This window comes from Aythya marila (genome assembly GCF_965140915.1).
Source record: "Aythya marila genome assembly, chromosome: 3".
NCBI lineage: Eukaryota > Metazoa > Chordata > Aves > Anseriformes > Anatidae > Aythya > Aythya marila.
Window position 1 is genome coordinate 20,516,597 of NC_139044.1, and position 21,121 is coordinate 20,537,717.

The 21,121-nt window shown below is 34.1% G+C and overlaps 1 protein-coding gene across 1 annotated transcript in view; it reads left to right on the forward strand.

Annotated features, from left to right (window-relative positions):
- SPATA17 (spermatogenesis associated 17) overlaps nt 1–21,121 on the forward strand; it is a gene marked incomplete at both ends in the record, with an annotated part of 95,053 nt that overhangs the window by 5,240 nt on the left and 68,692 nt on the right. Inside the window, 4 exon segments of the mRNA XM_082758168.1 lie at nt 30–119; nt 2,509–2,590; nt 8,813–8,863; nt 13,456–13,559. Coding sequence (XP_082614294.1) covers nt 30–119; nt 2,509–2,590; nt 8,813–8,863; nt 13,456–13,559 — 327 coding nt within the window.

Sequence of the window (21,121 nt, forward strand, 5' to 3'; positions counted from 1 at the left end):
ACTGTAACTACTACTTTTCATGTTTTCAGATGTGTAGATGAAGACAGAAAAATAAAGTACAAAGCTGCTGTCAAAATTCAGAGCTGGTTTCGAGGATGCAGAGTCCGAGCCTATCTGAGGTAGTATATTAGGCTTATTTTAATCTGTATTTTGTACTTGAATTTAGTTCCAAAATTTCTCATGGTATTATTTGATTTTAATAAAATGAGAAAATTTTGAAAAAAAAAAAAACAACAAAAAAAAACAGTCTATCATTTATTCTGCTTTTAAATTGAATGAAGCATATGCTGGGCCACTGTAAAAAACAATTATTTTTGATTTTCATAGCTATATGCAATTAAAATGGCAAGATGCTAGTAAGCAGCTAATAAGTAGCAAAGAAACAGTCCGTCTTCAATATAGAATCATAAAATATCCCAAGTTGGAAGGGACCCATAAGAATTACTGTGCCTCACTCCTGGCTCCAAACAGGACCCCCAGAAATCAAACCCTATGTCTGTGAGCATTGTCCAAATGCTTCCTGAACTCTGCCAGGCTCGGTGCCGTGACATCTTCCCCAGGGAGCCTGTTTCAGTGCCTGACCACCCTCTAGGCGAAGAATCTTTTCCTACCCCCCCAGCCTGACCCTCCCCTGTCTATTTATGAGGAATACACGGCAGGGCACCTTTGACACTCTCTTATTATCCATGAATAACTTCAATGAGAAAACAAGTACTTATTTTGATACCACTTCATAAGTCAAACTCTTAGAATATAATTGGCAGTCCCACCAACGCTATGCTAATAGATACTAATAGACAGTATTGTCTGAGAGATGCTGACATGACTGGAGAAAATAACGTTCTTCAGTTAAGCTGTTTACATAGACTTTTCTTATCTCTCTTACTGTGGATCTTAGACAAAAATTGCCTAGTAAGTGTATGGTAACAGGATTCTTGCTGTAGAAAATTAACTTCCACAGCTCAGCTTGAACAAGTCGTATTTAAAGATCTTTCTTTACATATTTTTCTCCACTTACAAAACAAAGAAAAAAAAAACAATCACTCTTTCTTTAAATTGCCATATACAACATATTTTTGGAAGCAGTGTAGTTGGTCCCTCCACCCAGAAGACCCTTCTTCATTTTTGGTCATAAGCCCAATTGGTCAAACTCATTTCCTTGAATTTCCTTATCTTCATTAAACTTAAGACTGTGAAGGATAAGGATTGTTGTATCTTCTAGTTTGACCTCATGCTTGTCACAAGCCGTTCTGTATCACCCAGATATATTGTATTGAGCCTAATGAATTATTAGGCTAAAAAACATTAATCACTGAAAGACCAATGGGTACAGACTACATGTGCACTTGTTTGAAAAAGAAACACTGGTAATCCATTGTCCATTGCTGCTTCAAGTGTGTTGTCACAGGATGCAGCCATCACATGCATGTGTTCAGAAGGCAAACAAATATGGTATTTTAGCCCTCCAAGGAATATCAGCTATGCTATCCATGTCAAAAGCCCCTACAAAGACAGAGAAGACTAAGGAATGCCCTTCTGTTTCCAGCACATGAGTAACAACAGCATGCTGTAGAAGAAAGTGAAATCCCAAGTGTCTTTGCCAATCTATTTGATATGAACTTTGCTCTTCCAAACACATATCTATATTTATTAACGACATACCTGACTTTTGTAACATACGAAGAACAACATAGTCATAAGGAGCATATAAGAAAAAGTAAATCACTGAGTGTAGAAGATGATTTTCTCTGCCACCGTGTACAGTGCTCCTGCTCACAGTCCTCTTTCCAAAGATGAATGTTCTCTTTCCAAAGATGGATGGATTTAGGAGCACAATTTCAATACAGTCATTTGCGAGTGTTCTGAATTACCCTCACATTTGGCTGCTTTTAATCACCTGCTGGAAAGGCCTGCCTCCACTGAGTGACTCTTGCTGTACTACAAGGCTTCTAAATTAGATGTTCATAGTTAGGTGGTATGAATTCTTCCCCATATGGATTTTGAATTGGTCAGATAAATTGCTTAAAAGAGTTCCTAAAATCATCTATCTTGTAAATCACATTCTTACAGCTATTCCATAAATCTTTTTTTAATAATATAGAAGAAAGTTTTTCCAACAACAATGTATGTGTATAAATATTAGGTCAGAAGTGTGTATGTGTGCATATATATATACAAGCATATATACACATCTGTAGGTGTGAAGTATGTTTGCTGTGACCTTCTGTTTCAAGTATCATAAAATTATAGCATCACGGAATGGTTTGGGTTGGAAGGGGCCTTAAAGATCATCTAATTCCAACCCCCCTGCCATGGGCAGGGACACCTCCGCGTATACCAGGCTGCTCAAGGCCCCATCCAACTTGGATATGGGTAATGCAGGATATTATATCCTGTGTCCAAGTATGGATAATACAGTATACATTATTTTTAATAATAGAAAATTATGTATTTACAGTTGCATTTTAATGTTTCAAAACTATCTCTTTTTAATATATTTCATTTTAGACATCTGAACAAAATGGTGATTTGTATACAGAAGCGGTGGAGAGGTTTTCAAAGCAGAAGATACTTCCGAAAAATAGTGAAGGTAGAAAACTAGTTTTAAAATCTTGTTTACATATTTATAGAATAAGTATGAAGTAATTCATTCATTTGCTTTGAAATTAAAAAACTGAAACTTTGATCCTTGATATACACAAACACGTGCTTAACTGTTATTATCGTGAAAAGTGCCATTAACTTCAGTAAACCCACTCATGGTGGTCAAGTTAAGTTAGTGCTGAAGCATTGGCAGCTCTGGAGTATTTGTTCCCAAACCAGCAATAAGATCTGCTCATGCAGAAGCCTGCCTGCATGATGCTAATTGCAGGATTGGAGCTTTTCAAGATTTTTTTTTTCCCACTAGCAGAACTTTTAATTCTGAAAATAAAATAAGCCCATGACTGTACATACTGCTGTTCTATGTTTTAGTGGTTTAAATTTCTTACTTAATGAACCTTGAAGTATTTGAGGTTTGCCTTAAGGCACACAGCAGATCACAGTCAATCTAATTCCCTTGACAGAGTTGAAGATAGCAAAAGTATATGATAGCATACTGGCTAAAAGCTTTGTTAACAGGTTTAGGAGATTAAGAAAGAGCTAATTTGTCTTTAACATAAACCAATCAAGTTCTTAACATGTAGTTAGCTTCACTAATTTATCAATTTATGTTAATATTTTACAATATTTTTTACCTGATAGTCATTTATTCATGATGAATTTTGTTAAACAGCTGTTCTTAGTCAAAACAAACAGGTCAAGCAAAAGGAAAAAACCTGAGCCATAATGGGCTAAAGTCCATACTTCCTATGTTTTTGAGCCTAAGGACTTGTGTGCCTGAAAGTTTATCTATTACCACCACCCCCCTACCCCAATCTATCAGTAACCTAATTAAAAGTTTTAGCTCTTCCAGTTTACCTGGCTTAATTATGAATCATCCTTCCAAGCTGTGGTTTTCAGTCCATCTTCTAAAATGCTCTTATTTTTGAGTACAAGTTAGATAGCTGAATAGTTGGATTAGATAGGTTTGTTTGCTTGTTGTTGTTTTAAAAGACTGTTTTAAAACAACAACAACAACAACAACAAATAGGGGGGACTTAACTGAATATTGTCTCTGAGTTTAAGGAAATTTAGTTTAATCTAGAAAACCTTCTTTAGAAAAAGAGAGATATGATAATGTTAAAATTTGTTAATGAAAATAAAGCATCCGTGCAGCCATGTTGAAATGCTAATTTCATTGTTAATAATAATCATTTTCATATTTTAAACAAAAAGATGTCACTTCAGAGACTTATTTTTATGTAATAAGATTGTAAAAACAGTCATGCCTAGATAAGATACAAAATGAATACATCACTACCATGCCTACTGTCCATTGCAGAGTTCTGAGTGAGCCTGTAAGTGAGATGGCAAGCTAATTCTTCCCAGAGGGCCAACCTGTGGTATCACCATGAAAAGCAGTGGGCACAAATTGGAAAAAATAAAATTCCACTTAAAAATAAGGCTTGATTAACTGTGAGGGTGGTCTAATACTGGAATGAATTGTCCAGAGAGTGCAAGCCATGTCTATGGAGTCTCTGTCTTTGGAAATACTCAAAGCCTAACTGAACGAAGACCTGCACAATTTACTCTAATCAACTCTGCTTTGAGCAAGGGTTTGGAACTTCAAAGGTCACTCACAGAAGTCCCACCTCTCAATGTATCTATGATATGGAAGGTGTTTTATGTCTTGTCTTTATTATTTCTTTATTCTTTTTTACTCTTTTCTTAAATCTGCCCATTACATTTGAAGACAGTCTTTCCAATTAACATTCCCTATAATAACCCAGCCAAGGTAACTAGCATCATGAAAACTCCTTAGCTTTCCATTCTTAAAATATATTTCTGAAAAGAAAAAGAAGAAAGACTTTATGTAATAAAGCCTGGTATTTGTGCTGTTATTCAAATAGACATTACTGACAAGCCCTTGACAACTCTGAAGTTCTGTGGAATAACATATAACAAAATATTGGGTAAACCCACTTAAAACACATTCTAAATCCTACCACAAATCCATCCGGATTCTGGATACTGGCACTTATCTAGTATTAGCCAGACCTTTAAACAGAATCTGTCAGCAAGCTTATGAACTGTACAATCAACATAGAAAAACATATTTTCCATCAAAATCTTCATTTTGTGCTTGTTGTCTCTTTAGAGAGGACTAAGTAGCATAGCCTGATTGGAAGCCAACCTGAAAGCCATACAAGTAGCAGATAAAAAGGCATCTTTTTGTCCCTTTTGACTACTGTACTCGATATTGTATGTTCTCAGATTAGATTTAGATACAAAGTTCAAGTTCATTCCCTATATTCATCCCTATCTTTATACACTCAATGACTGGGTGAATTTAATTTTTTAATGAACTGGGTGAAATTTGGAAAATTTTAAAATGAAACTAAAATCTTCTCAGAAGACTAATGGAGCTTTTAAGTTAAAAGATTCATTAATATGTGTTGAAATCTTGCTAATAACACTTGTAATGACTCCTGATGATGAAATGCAGTAATACAATTGACATGACAGATTTTTTTTTATGTTTTCTTTTTGTTAAATAGAAAACTATTTGGTCACTTTAAATTTTTCTCATGATAATAACTGGATTGGTATCTGCTGCCAGCAAACAAGGCAAAGCATATGCACAAAATACCCATGATTACTTGATAATAAATCATTTTAATGATTATATTCAAAATTGTGAAATGTGAGTGGTACTGATGCGGAAAATAACAAAGGCTGAGGCTCATCAGATTGGCTGTCCATATGTGCATCACTACTAGTATTTAATTTGTAACTCCTCTAGTGCCGCTTCTGTTGATTTTTAAAATATATTAAGTCATATAATCCCACTATTTATAGTGCTTATATGACCAGAGTTACGTGCCTTTCTGTATTCTAATTATAGATGCTTTGGTAAAAAAGTTCGATTCCTAATAATGATACCAAACTAAAATTAAAAACTGAGTCCCTGTAGGTTTTTTAATGCCTTAGTTACATTGGTAGTAGTGGGTTCTGAAAGTCTTGTAATATCTGCAGGAAAGGATGAATTTTAAAACCAGGCAAACACCAGAACATGAATCAAACTGTATGTCAGTGTTCCTTGTTTTAATGCTTCTCAAAGACAAGAAATCACCTGCTAAGGCAAATAGAATTCTAACATTTCATTGGTATATGAAGTTGGTATTCATGATGGGCATATTTTCAGCTCACTTTGGAGGGATATGCATTTGTAAAAAGTGAGTTTTTTATGGCGCATAGTTTGAAATCATCTTAAATAGTTTAGCTTCAACTCAGTAACCAATTTTAAATTCCCAGTTCAATAGAAATTAGGCAAATGCATATTTGCTCTATAAAAAAAAAAAAGTGCCTGTTGACTTAGACCACATGTTCATTCCTTCTTTAAATCTACTTTCAATCAAATTTCTATTTCTCCTTTGAAATGTTACCTTGTATTATCTGTTTAAATACAAAGAAAACACTAATCATGATCAGGACACATTTGTAAGTTGTCCCCAAATGTGTTTTTAAATAGTAAGAAAATGATAAAGTAGATTAAGTTCCCAGCAGTTTATACAAAAAAGATTCAAATATATTCTGGAATCATAGCCATTAAAGTAAACTAGTGGGGAGACATATATAAACATCAGAGACAGATACAAGCACTACATAGTTTGGAAGTGGTGGGGTGGTTGTGAGTGTGAATGGGATGGTGAGATAATTCTTCCCAGAGATTCAGCCTGCAATGTGACCTTGGAACTGGCACCCAGTGAAATGATGACAGGCAACGGACACAAGTTGAAATCCAATAAATTCCACTTAAACATGAGAAAAGTGGATATGAGACATGTCTTCTGGACAATAGGGACCCAGTTTAGAAAATAATTTTTTGTTTACTAGGAAAGCTCATAAATGCAGACTTGAATTAAGCATTAAATTATGCCTATGCTTTTGTGAACAGGAATGAACACATTGTCCATCACTTGTGGTAACAGAGTTTAGGGCATGATAATCAAGATTAGAAAACAGAGGGCAAATCCATTTGCAAACAAACCTAGACGGCAACACAGACTTTGGCTGTGTCCGAGGGTAAAGTTGTAAGACAAAGTGGTAAGAGCAATTCTCCATTTGACTGAATTGTGATTTAGAGCAGTGTTGAATAAAAGCAGGAATGTATAATTCCCATTCTGTTATGTGTGACCTTGTTAAGTAGTGGTAGCATAAGGCCCAGATTTGTCACACCTAAATGGGGTATGTGAGTTAGGAGCCTAGTTGCCATTGACTATCTCTGTAAATAGCATAGAGAGATGCATTTGCAGAGCCCTTCAGTACTTCACCAAGTGCTGTGGAAAAGTGATCTCCCTGTTTCAGTAATGATGACATGAAGAACATAATGACAATAGTCCTCCCAGTTAGGGTCTTCAGTGAATTAGGGTGAATTCAGATCAAAGTGGTCACGGCCTTCAAATATGAGAAGAATAAACAAAAAAGCATGAAATTGTTTAATTTAATCACTGATGGGCAGAAATATAGCGATCGTTTTAAAGCTTAGAAATCTCCATTAAAAATGTAATGGATCTATTTGGTGGTGCTGAAACTCTTGCATTCTCTTCCAAAGAAAGAAAAGATGAGCTTCAAAGCAAAATTACATCAATTTAATTGAACTGTTTAAGCACATACCTAGACCTGGAAACCATTATTTCATTCAAATATCTACAGTTAGCATCACTTAGAAAACATTTAAGCTGAGAAAAGTGAAGATAGAGTCCACTATTTATTCTAATTCATACCTTTGTTACTGAGATTCCCTCTTACATATATATGTATGTATATATATGTATGGGTATATATAAAGTGCACTTGTGTATGTGTGTATATATATATAAGTAAAACTTTTTTTTTCTTTTTTTTAATTTAGCAGTCCTGCATTTTTCTTTCAAATAGTGAATATCTTTTCTCCTGTATCTGTTATTAGTAGATTGGTACAATATTAAAGTGAGCATTTAAAATGTACCTTAATTAAACTGCAGGAATTATGCCTTGCTTAATGTAATGAAGAAAGAGAATTTAAAATGAAGTAGCATCATTGTGTTCATTTGTAAATAACATATTGCAGCCAACTGTTTCTTAATTGCCCAGACTGTTGATAAATAATCCAGTCCTGCTGCTCTCCACAGACAATTTGCTTTGGATCAGACTAGGCAATTCAAATAACACTAATTACAGTGAAACCCTTTTATAGTGAATTCCTGTTTGCCATGGGGGAGAAAATCACTATATCAGGGGAAAGCACTTTTGCCTTTGATTTGTGTCTAAAACATGAGAAACACATAAAAGCTGCATGTTGTTCTAAATAAAGGACATACTCTTGCATTCAAAGTACTTATATTTTACTTTTTATGATACAATTGTGAATTATGTTCATTTTGCATTTGTAATTAGAGGGCGGAACAGATGTGAAAGCTTAGTTTAAAGTGATGTATCCATTAAAATAACCTATGCTGCCAAGTGATTGCTTAGTATAATAGGGGATTCGTTCACTATGAGAGGAATTCTACTTTATTGGAAAGAAACCAGGACTTCAGAAAATGTTTTCTATATCAGGGGATTCACTATAACATGGTATCATTGTATTTATGATTTTATGATGTTGAAATGAATATTAAATGAAACAAAATTCCCAAGGATTACTCAGGAGGCAGCTAAGTACATAACATTTAGTACAGATGGTTGGAAGGCACAATTTTGCTCCATCACTGCATCCGTATCCTTGAACGATTTCGACTGAAGACAGCATTTCTTTGAATTTTTCATTAAACCAGACGTCTTGAAATATGAATTCCTTTTATGTTTCTGTGAGTTTTGGCTAAAAGAACCCCAGTGAATAAATCATACAATACTATGTGTCACCAGCACTTGTGAATATTTCTGCTTTGTTATTCTACTCTCAGTAGAGCACCATTGATTATCAAACTCAGCGGAGAGCATTTTATGATCATATATCTCCATTAGCTCCTAGTTTGACTACCATAGATTTTTCTGGTTAAGCCTGCATTATGTATTAGGAAGCCTATCTCTTCAATACAAAGTTTGATTTTATTCTCTCTAAGCCTAGAACTCTTATTATGTATTATGTATAAAGATTCTTATCTTTTATATGTAAAAATAGGAGCACTGTCTTTGTGTAACTGAAATATATGCCATCTTTTTTTTTTTTTTTTTCCTTGATTCACAGACAGCATATTTTATTATGAAGATGAATTTCTACAATGAAATGGCTGTCAGGGTAAATATTTCTTCACTTGTTAAACAAATGAAAAGTCAATTGCGATCCGAATTTGCTTTTAATAAAATGAGCAAACCAGAATAATATACACTTGATTGATATGCTGATGGCAACAGCGGGAAATAGTACATAGTTAAAAATTAAAGTTACACTTAGTAGTCTGGGATGTATTTGAAAACTGTAGCTGAATTTAAGGCATTTGTGTGTGGCTTGCCCCATTTAAATGTTCATTGTACCTTACCATATACTATAATGATAAAACAAACATTCTATCTGGGAGTATTCATACAAATATAGACATATATCTAATATTCTGACAAACTATAGGACTTCAGTGTTCACTGAAGTAGTGGTACATATCTTTTTGTTAGTACATTAAAAATGAAGTATTGAATCTCGAAAGAGTTACACCACACAGGACAAGTTCATTGCTTAAATAGATTTGGAACTGCACTGATCTCATTGACAACATTACAAGTGATTTTTGCTAGATGAAGAAGACTGTAAGCAGTTCTGGAACTTTAATAAATATACAGCAAATTAAGTTTGTTGTGGAGAAAACTGCAAAATATCTTAAACTAAAATTAGAATATTTATTTTTTTCCTGAACTTTGTTACTGTACTTAAGCAAATAAAGAAAACAAACAAGGTAAGGACATTAGATAATCCTTGAGATAAAATCTTTTTACCTTCCTTAATTCTTTTGTTTTGTGAAAAAGAACTGCTTTACTTTAGTGGCTTGTATTTCTTTAGGTTAGGCATCTTACATTTTGAATTGTACCAAATGTAGAGATGTGGTGAGGATGGAGAGTAAGCCAGGGAGATTCCTGTGAAGTAGGAAGATGCCCAGAATGAAATTTAATTTTGTGGTCTCTCTCTCCCAGATAACTCAGAGTCAAGAGATGTGTCATTAGGTTCTCATCAGGTTTATGACTAGTTTCTGTTTTTTTCAAAGACACAAAAGAGAATCTTACATTTAGAGTATGTTAGAAAAATGAAAGGGGAAGGTGATCAAATTGCTCAGAAATGCACAATTGCTTTAGTTTATTACTTTGTTAGCTGGTTTGAAAGTATTCCACAGGGGATAAATATTGTATACTCATACAGTTGAAATCAGTGGGAAAACATGAGATGCAAGCCATCTCTCAAAAGTTGGCTGTGTACTTTTAGAAGGCACTTGAAGACCAAATTTCAAAGGTAATTATGTATTCTAATCAAATGGAGTTTTGCATTTGGTCTTTCATTTTTGAAAGAAATTGAATGTGTTCCCATTCATTTGTAATGGAAATGTAATGTTGAATCATTAGGTGATATAAATCTTCAAAGTACCATTTTTTCAGTCGTCCTTTTCTTTAATGGAAATTTAAATCAGTAGAAAACAAGAGAACAGACCTTTATTTAGTTGCAAATGTCAGAATCCAATTCTCCTCTATCTAAATCTTATGCAGCCATATCTGCAGAACAGATTTTAAATGCTACCATTCTGAAACACTAAATTGTTTTTTTGTCATTATCTGGTTACTGAAGAACAAACCAAGGTGCAGGTCAGTAGTGATTGAGGCCCATTGGCTTTGTGCATGGAAGATGTATGGCCAGAATTTACGTTTCCTAAGCCAACAGTGCTTTTCATTCACACATTGTGAACTTGATTCACTTCAGTATTCTGAAAATAGAAAAATAACAGTGTTTTTTTTTTTTTTTTTTTTTTTTTAATTTGACCACTTAGTTTTGCCTTATTATTGAACTGTTTATTCCAGTTGCTAGTCACTGATTAGATAGGCCCTTTTGATTTTGATATTAGAAATATTATTGAGGGTGTGCACATGCTCATAGTTTTGCAGTTAGTCTACAACTCTGTCTCCCTGTATTGCATTTAGTTGTAACCATAACTATCAATTTCACCTTTGTAAATTAAAAGAGAGAACTTGTTTCGATCAATTTTACTTTTGAGTACTAGTTTGCAAAATTATTCTCTCTCCTAAAAGATTTAAGGTATTATAAATTTTCAGCTGCAAAAGTAATCCCAGGGAAAAAAATATTTCCACGAGCAGATGGCTTTTGATATATCAAGGTTTTGCCATTTGTTTTAGTGCTTAAAATAAACATTATTTATAAGACCACTTACATTTTGATGTTACTTAATGAGGAATATGCATCATTGATTTGACTAGCTTAAGAGGTCATTTAGAACTTGCCCGTTAACAAGCTGTAATCTGCTGAGCACACAATGACTTTGTTTAAAATTATCTGTTCAGTGCTGATCAATGACAATAATTGTTTTGTACCAATCACTGTTGAAACTTGCTAATTACTTTGAAGGGCATACACATTGTCTCTTTTTTTCCTAAGAATTTTTAAAACATTCACCTTGGAATTAAAAAGAAATATTGTAATAACACATTATACTTCATTATAAAAGCAAACATTTAGAACTTTCACATTGCAAATAAGAACATCATCAGGATCTTTGTGTAAAATGCTCTTTTCCAAAGAGATTAGTCTTCAGTCTTCTAATCTCTGACACAAGTAATTAGTGAAGCTGAAATCTAGCATAAAATAATTTGAGACATAATGCAGTTTTTCTTACTTATGTTTCATTCAGTTGAAGTCAGTGAGGTCATTCTGGACAGAAAGTGGTGTAAATAAAGGTAGAATGTGGCATTTAATTGGTACACTGAGCCCATTGGAGGTAATTATAGCTTTATACAATTTTACCCTTTGTCTTTCAGTTTGAGTTTTGATCCTTTAACCCACAAATATCTAGTTCTATACTTATATCTGTAAGGTGAAGACCGTCAGAAAGAGTTTCAAAGGGACCATAATCCTGCATTAATGAGCACACAGCTATATAGGAGCCAAGTTGCTCTTGTTGAGAAATATTGAAGCCAAACAGAGAAACAAAGCTAAGATCCTTATTCACATGCAAAGGATTTTGCTTAATCCCAGATCTCTGAAGGCATACTCATTCTTTCCTCTTTCTATATCCCTTTTTAACCTGATGCACTTGTGTATGAGAAAGGGAGTTGCAAAGACTGAAATTTACTACCACCTTGTGAAAAGGAGCATGTCTAGCATTAACCTTTCTTTCTCCCATGTTCAACTGCTCACATAACTATTATTTATTCATATTGTAACAATGTCCAGAGTACAAACCTTTTTCATTAAAAGCAAATAAGTGACACATAGGTAAAAGGAAATAGCAACTTTTTGTGTTAGTTTTGAGTCGTGTTTGAGAAGACAAGAAATAAATTGTGATGCAAAAAAGGGAAATAGAAAGGTGTGCTAACACTAAAAGTAAATATCCTATTATTCCTCATAGCTTTAGTGGATCATTTTACTTTCTTGGCAACATATCACTCAAAGACTTACTGAAAGCTTTTCTGTGATGCTTATTAAATCTTAGATAAAGAGATAATCACAATTGTACCACCAGGTATCATCAGTTTAGATTAAGTGCCAGTTTTTACTTTAAACAATAGTTTTGGCTTCTGTGATTGAAAAATGGTACCAGAGAATACCAGAGTTTGAAAGAATGCAACCCTTAGACTTCATATAGGCAGCTCCACTATGTTACTGTTTTCAGCTCAGGAAATTGCAGCAGTTGCAAAATTGATACAACTTTTGTCAGTTATCATAGTTACTGGTACAGAATTGGACTGCAATGGAACTGGAAGGAGACAATTTTGCCTGTTACTTAAGAGCACTCCCAGGACTCAAAGATACAGGCTATGCAGTTGCTGAGTGCAAAGGCTGATTAGAAGTTTGGGCAAGGGGCAGCTTTTTTTCCTTGCCTTCTTCCCAATTCAAACACAATATGATGCTCTCCAAACATATACATTGTGCTCTTTCTGCCTCTTTTATACCATGCTACTTTGGAATAAGAGGTAAGGAAAGATAAAGCATTTTATAATGCATCAGACTGAATCCTTTTTTTGTGGAGGACACCATATAGTTTCTGTTCTTGCTATAATCTCTGGACTTGCTACAGATAAAAAGGATTCCTTTTCCAGTTCCTCCTGTTTGGCAGGAGGAATAGTATTGTGTGTAGAAGATTATAACTAATGTGTAACAAAGAGACACACATCATCTTACATGTGAGATGAAACAATTGCAATTTGTAAATGATGTTTTCAGAAAGCCTTATTCACTGAGTTACTGGGAGGCTTCCATTCAGATTAGATCATATCCAGAGCACATAGCAGGGGGTGTCACAGAAGATATTATTGAAGTGGATGATTGAATAAGGAATGTATTCTGTACCTTAGAAAATAGGTATCACTTCTTTATTTTTTTATTTTTATTTTTTACCATTCTGGCAGCAGCAGACTCTTTTTTTCATTGCTATACTCAAGCAAAAACTGTGGTTTAAAATTTGATATTATTTTTTAATTTTGAATTTTAATATTAAATTCATAATACCATTTAGCTACAATATGTTACATCCCACCCACATTTTCTTCACTGAAATGTAGTGGCACATCTACTTGATATCACTTTTAAAGACATGCTATTTTTTGGGAAATACTACAGACATTTAATATGCATGGAACTTTCTATTTGAAATATACTAAACAAGTTTTTATTTCCTGTAGATTCAGAAAAGATGGCGTGGATATTATGTCCGAAAATATATCCATAATTATTATGCACTGAAGAAATACCTGGAAGCCGTTTCTGTGAATAATGAGATTGTCAGGTAAAGATAAAAACTGTATGTGGTAAAACATTCATTTCCTTTTCTTTTATTTGTAAGAAGTTTATGGCAGTAATTGAATTATTTATTTGACTGTAGGATCCCTTCTATTGTCAAAAATATGCATATATTTCAGTCATTATTCTCTTTAATTTTTGGCCAGTGTATGTTGTGCCAAAATCTGTTCTCATTTACACAGTTATGAATTCTAACTTCTTTGAATGAACCGGAAGTACTCTGGTTTTATAACAGTTTAATTTATCTCTTCACCTATATTCAAAATTAATTGATCATTGTGTTCTAAATATGGTTTGTTGAACTGCTTTTTTTCCTCCAGTATACTGGAAGTAAAGATATTTTTTTGCCTTTTTTTTTTTTTTTTTAATTTGATTATTGCCAAATCATAAAAGTGTAGATTTGAGCCATAGTATAAATATTAATTGATTTTAATTGTTATTTGCCTTTGCTCAAATTCTCACAATCACTTGGGAAAAAAATTAAAAAGCTGCTGTGCTGGGATCCCTGCTTCTCATGTTGTCTTATTGGTGACTGTACATTGTAGAAGCAGACTTGAGGCTATTTTAGAAAGCAAAGAGGCTTGCTCTGTGGGGAGCATGCCTGTAAAGCAAAAGCTTAGATGAATTCCTGTACACATCGGCCTAAGTGCTGGAACAGTCACAGCACATCAGAACCTCTTCAGGCTTAAAGACTCTCTGTGGAGAATGTGTGGGCAGACCTCAGGCCTTGTGAAAGACCTTGTGTGGACACAGTTAAGGAGAATTGTCTTATGGTTATAGTACAGGTTCCCCTGTTAGAATTCTAGCTAAAACTGTTATTACTGTATGCTCCTGCTGCTACTCTATTTCTCCTATCCCCTGTCTTTCCCAGTACTTAAGTTGAAAGCTTTCTAAAATAGAGTCTAATAAAACCCCTCTAGCTCACTTGATGTCCTGGTACGTAACTATTTCTTCAGGTAACAGAAGTACTCACAAACAAAATACTCACTAGCCAAACTTAAGTATTACTTTCTCAGTGTAAGTGAAATAGTATTGCACAAAATCCATGCAGCTTTTGTTGTACAGAAACCTAGGTCAAATCTTTGCTTTTTGAAATGGAGAAATATGAGGCAGTCATATTTCTGGAAGTTTCATCTAGATCACATGGCAGGGGCATTTCAGCTAGAAGTCTGTTATAGAAAATAGCATATGCAAGTTTTTTATGTAAAACACAAATTAACCACCTTTTTTTGAAGACTAATTATTAATTTCTATTATTTTCCACTATTATTGTTGCTGCTACATCCTCTTTGTCATAGTGTCATAACTCCTGCATCACATTGAAACATGTTGATAACACATAATCTCTGATTACTGTTCATTTAAATGTATTTTTATGTAGAATGTTAGATCACAACTCGGCAAAGCCAAACTTAAAATATCTGTCATCTCTTCAACAGTACCTTCAAAGAAATCTGTCATATCTTCTTGTTTAGAGTTCCTTGGATTATTTTTTTTTTCATTTAGAAAAGATAAAATCCGAGGAAAACTAGTTTAAATCAGGGAAAGTAAAAGAAGCCATAACTTTTCTGGTTTAAAACGAAGATTAATGTATGAACGGCAGAGACACAAACTGCCTCTGTGCTCATAATAGTTCTCACTTTGCCTAAGCCTGAAACAAAGCTCACAAGTCATCAGTTACATTGATCTTTGATGTGTGCAAACAGAACAAGATAGCAAGTAGTATTCTTGCTGTACTGAATACATTGATGGGAGCTTTGTATTTTATTTCTCTACACCCACAATAGATCTCTGTTGGGTACATGTGATTTTGGAGGACTATAAAAATATTTTTGTGTTTCGGTATTTTCACATGTTCATCAAATTCCATAGTATTTATTTCAGTTCATTAAAAAACATAAGGCATATGTATTGGGTAGGTATTTTAGTCAATAAATACTTTTGTGCAGTTTTTCTTTAACAGATAAGGTGAACAATATAATTTTAAGTACATGAAAATGTGTCAAAGTTGCTCTGAGCACTTACTTGGCTACAGGTATATTGATATTCTGCCAGTCTGAATTCTGTATTCTGGAGTTCACAGGAATATTTTTCTTTCAGAAAAAAAAAATAAAAAATCTTTCAGATTAAAAAAATGAAAATAAAAATGAATTGTATGGGGAATTTGATCAAATGGAGAATAAGTGTCATTTCACTTTTAAAAATGTGTCTTTTCTCAAGTCCAATCAAGTATTCCTGCAGTAATTCTTTGCTGGAGTATATTTGAAAACTAATATGTAAATTATCTTCAACATTCTTTTGATTAAATCTAACAGATGCTTAGTGAAGATCAGGTGTAGGCCCTCAGCCAAACAGATTTTCCTGTCATTGGGCAAAGTTGCTGCCAACTGCTTTGGCCCCAAGGTGGCCCAGAGTAGGAAACACCTACTAGGAATACTGAAGGTGGAGGAGGGGTTCTCTGTATGTTTCCATCCCCCTTCACATTAAGTGGAAGAGTATAACTTCATTGTTAATAACCATTTATGTGTATATAAAATTATTGTAACAGTTCATTGTAAAAAACAGTAGGAATTGTCTGAAACTGAAGGACTGTGTTTATGAACTGGCTGTGTTTTATTCCATCTTCAGCATTATGGAAATTTACATGTTGGCAGACAGAGCCATTAATACACTTGTGCACTTACATTAAGCAGCCTTTGAGTGTTTCACACCTCCAGAACACCACAAAACAACAGAAGCATGATATGCAAACCAATGCAATTGCTTTCTCATTTGTCTTACAGTTTCATTCATCAGAATATATGCTTTAGTTCTGCGCCAGTACCAGTATAGAACCTAGTTTCTCCACAAATAGTGCTAGAACCACAGTAAAACAGAAACTGATTTTAAAAACCTGGGTGCTATAAAAAGAAAGAAACAAACAAAAAATACACATGTAAAAATTATCACTTCAAAAGTTTGTTTAAACTGTATTCTCTTTGAAATTATGATGCAGTCCTAATCTGTTTCTCAATCTTCTATAAAAATAATGATAGAATTTTTATTTATCAACAGCTGCTTGAAAGCACATTGCAAGTGCTTTCAAGGTACAGTTTTAATTTGTGTCCAGAACCAGAACTTGTGCTTATTTTTCTCATTTTTCATTAAGGAGGAGGCCATATAAAATTACCAATCACTTGCTTCTGTATAAGAAAAACTTCACAAAAGTTACTGTGGAATTTTGGGTGTTCTGTTAGTTTAAAACCCAGTATGCTACATGAATTACTGAACAGAGTTTGTTGCCTTCTCTCTCCTCCTTCTACCTCCATTTTTTTTTTTTCAATGCAAGGCACTTCTCTTACTAAGGGGTTTTCTCAACCAATAGCCACATCTTTACCATTCAGCTTTAATACAAGCCGTCCTTATTTAATAGCTGCCCTCATTTAGTAGCCAGACCTTTATCATTTGTCTTTATCGTGAAAACCCCAGGAGAAAGTAAACTTAATAGAAGCTGCCCCAGTTTAAAGCCATAGAGGGATGTAATTAAGTTTAACAGAAATTGATTTAACAGAAATTGACCTAAAATATAATTAAATAATAATAGTCATATTATGTGTGAGTTTGCACACCTTAACAGACTGTTTATCCTAACTTAAGGCGCTGTTTTCACATGAACTAAAGATAGCTGTCTGTTTTAGCTCCCAGACTGGCTGAAGAATGGAGAGATCTTCCTCCAGCACTCCCATTACTTGCCACCTCTGTAGAACCAGATAGGTTTGATGGCTGTGGGTGTCCCAAGTGGAGTCCCTAGTAGTTAAGTTAAGAAGAGATTTAAAGAGTCCCTTGACTAATGACAAAAGAATGAATTTGAACTCTAAACTCTGTCTACATAAGGATGCACTCTTTTTTTTTTTTTTTTCTTGACTTTTGCACAGTTTAGCTTTAGTGTAACTTTGAAATGAATTTCTTAGTCATGAATTCTGATATTCCTGAAAGATTTCACAAAATCACAGAATGGTTAAAATTGGACGGGACGTCTAGAGGTCATCTGATCCCAAGTCCTTGCTGAAGTAGAGACACCTGGACTAGGTTGCCTAGGACCATGTCCAGGTAGCTTTTGAAGATCTCCATGAGAGAGACTCCAAAATCTCTCTGGGCAACCTGCGCCAGTGCTCCGTTCATCTGTACAGCACAGAAATGCTTCCTGGTGTTCAGGCAGAGCCTCTTGTGTTCCAGTTTGTGCCCATTGCCTCTTGTCCTGGCACTGGACACAACTGAAAATAGCATGAAATTAGGAACTTCCAAAACAATCAAGTAGGAAACACAGTCTTAAATATTTTTTTTTCCTCCGAAATTTTGCTGTTTAGATTTTAGTAATAATTCTTCATCTATAGCACCCATTTGTACTCAATAAAATACCAATGCATACTGTATTCTTTCCAAATATGGATTAGTTGGATGGTTATATACATTATTACATGCATTAAAATAAATTCCTTTACTTCTCACTGAAGTTAGTGTATTTCATTTTGAGGAGAAATACCTTGTTTTGAAACATTCTTAAAGCTACATCCAGCATCTCTAAGACTTGGTAAAATAGTAAACAATGGTAAATAAGCCAAAAGCAATTAGCATAGACTATGACTTCATATGATGCATTAGAATTTTGTTTTATGTGAAACAATTTCCAATCCATGATAAGCAAATGGACATCAATTCACATAAATTAGCATGCTGGTGCCATTATATCAGAAGAATTTATGGATAACGTCAGTTGCCCAACAGTGTGATTAACTTACAGTTCTTTGACTAAGGTTATCTACACGGTGGCCTTTAAACTATAGTAAAGCAACTTTGCTATATGTCAGGTGTGCAAGTAGAGATAAGATTTTGGGATGTAGTGCTCCATTTGCTGATGAATGGCACCATTTAATTTTTTTCCTAGGTACAGAACTCAGTAAGATAGCACTATCAGAAAACTAACAAAGCAGTGGCAAGGTACTGGTGTAGGGGGTGCTTGTGTAATCAAGGCAGGTAGTTCAGCTTTCTTTGCTATTGAATAAACGCTGACTTAAAGGTAGCAAACTAAGACCTGAGTCTAGCTCTAACGAGCATTATAATGTATTTAAACACTGTTATGAGTATAAATCATGAATTTCACACACTTAGAGGATTAACACCAAATTTTTCTCTCCGCTACTGTTAGCTTTAGTAGTGAAAAGACCTTGAGTGTGGCCCTCAATAGTGTGATTTTCATCCAAGTTTGACTAGCTGTTGTATTAGTGGATTTAGTATCTCAGTCATTATAAAAGCTTCTTAGTCTTCTGGTATTGCAAGCAAAATAGAGAATACAAAGTGATAAAAATCACTGCCTTGTCAATACATATATCCATGTCTTTTATGCAGTCTAGTTTTTTATAATATTGTGAAATATTATGTGAAATACAATACTGTTATGTGTTGCTGGTGATCTAATCCAATGTTTAGCTTTCCTGCAAATATATCTGATCTTGTAGAACTGAAAAAAGTAAGAGCATGGAGCTTATTCTTGATTACTGGAGCATTACTGAGGCCTATTTACTTTTAACATGACAAGCACTTTGCTTCTTAAAACTTTTGAGGTATTGCTGTTTTTCATAAAGAGGGCTTGAAATAAATCATGGGTTGTCATACTAATATGAGGAGAACTTGCTCAGCCTCCATCTGTCTGCTTCTTTCTGATAAAGATAAGTCCAGGTGCTGGCTATTTTCTCAAGTGTCAAAGTGTTTTGAAGAATGTATATATTGTCTTATAATTCAATTAAAATGTTCCTCCTCATTGACTGCAGAAGCAATTGATTCTGTAGTCTATTTTCAATTAGTGCCAAAGCCTTTCAGACAGCTCCTTGGAGTTCTTGCAACAATAAAAAGCTCATTTTTGTAATGTTGTCTTTCGCTTCATGTTTAATTAACTAATTTATCTTCAACACATCTTCTTTTGCTTGTCTTCAAAGATATCTAGAAGAAACACATTATGCTTTTTAACTTATCTACCTGTATTAGAATTTTCTGAATGTAAATGTATCCTGTTAGCTTTCTTTGGGAGATAGAGAAACAAAAACAAGTGCCAATTATGCTTTCTTTAATTTAAATATTATTTTTGAGTGGTAGTACACAGAACTTGAGCCATCTATGCCTTTTCCAGAGGACTTTAGGTGTAACTGCTAGATCTGGTAGGAAACTTGGAACTAAAATCCCAGATCACTGAAGATCCCAGAGTACTTCCATGGCTACAAACCTGATGTTGTTAGGATGTTAGGATATAAAAAATGAGTTATCAGAATCCTCTTTGTGATAACATATTTAGTTATATTATCTGCAGTCATGCAATTTGTGATGGTTATTTCTTCTTAAATTTTGTTGTCCATAAATCCAGCTTTCTTCACAGATTCAGAGCATAAAAAAATTGTGAGAAATCAACCCATTTTCATGTCTTCTGTTCACCTACCTTTGTAGATATTAACACATATCTACATATACATATATCCTTTTAGACAACTTGTATGCTTTTATTCCTATAGGTTTTTAATAGTGCATTTTGCAAACCAAGACATATTAGATTAAGTTTTTGTCTTTTTAGTTTGGTCATGCAATTGAAATGAACTGGCTAAAGCTGTAGAGCAGGCAATACCTTGCTTTAACTCCATAGGAAAGCACTTTCTGATTGTACTGAGGTTACGGTAGGAGCCATTATAATTACAAAGTAAGCTAAATTCCCAGTGCAGATTCAGCTAGAAACACCTCAGTTGTGCCTTATTCTATTTATGTATGTCTTGAGCAAGTGATGAAGGCAGTCTTACCATATTTTTTAGCTAGTTCTGTGTAATATAGATCAAGTTTTTCAGATAAGCATAAATAGTATAAATAACGTAAGTAATCAGTTAGACTGTGGTCTTTAAAAATATGAAGGTTGTTTGTTGTTTTTTTTTTAATTTTATTTTTTTTGTACAGCACTAAGCACCACATTTGGACTAGTAGCTTAAGCATTAAGCTTTATTTCACCTGTATCAAAAGAAAAAAAAATTAATTGGAGTCTGTAGGAAGACAATTTAGGTCCTGGCAATAACTCATTAAACCATATTTATTTTGAAATTGGTCTGTAAAATTACTGATAGTTCATAAAACATTTTCTACAGACTGACTAACCTTAGCATTTTGTATTCTCCTACATACGCAGGCTTTACACTCTTATGTTTTGTCTGAAGCAGGATCTTGCTGTAAAATAAGTAGAAAAGGGGAAGAGGTACAGTTTCATTAAGCTCTAACATATCATTGACTGTCAGGTAGGTCTTGTTATGCTGTCCATCCTCATTTAACTATCCCACAAGATCTCTTAATGAAGTTAAGCCCCAAGTTCACTCCAGTAATTCTGTGGCAAGAGTTTGTGCAATGTAACAATTCATCACTTGTCAGGAAGGCACTTTTAGTTTATACATTTAATAAGGGCATCCTCTAGCTTGGTTAATTAGAAGTGAACAGTTTGCATATTTACTAAATGCGGAGTGTCATTGCCACCACGGCCTATTGCCT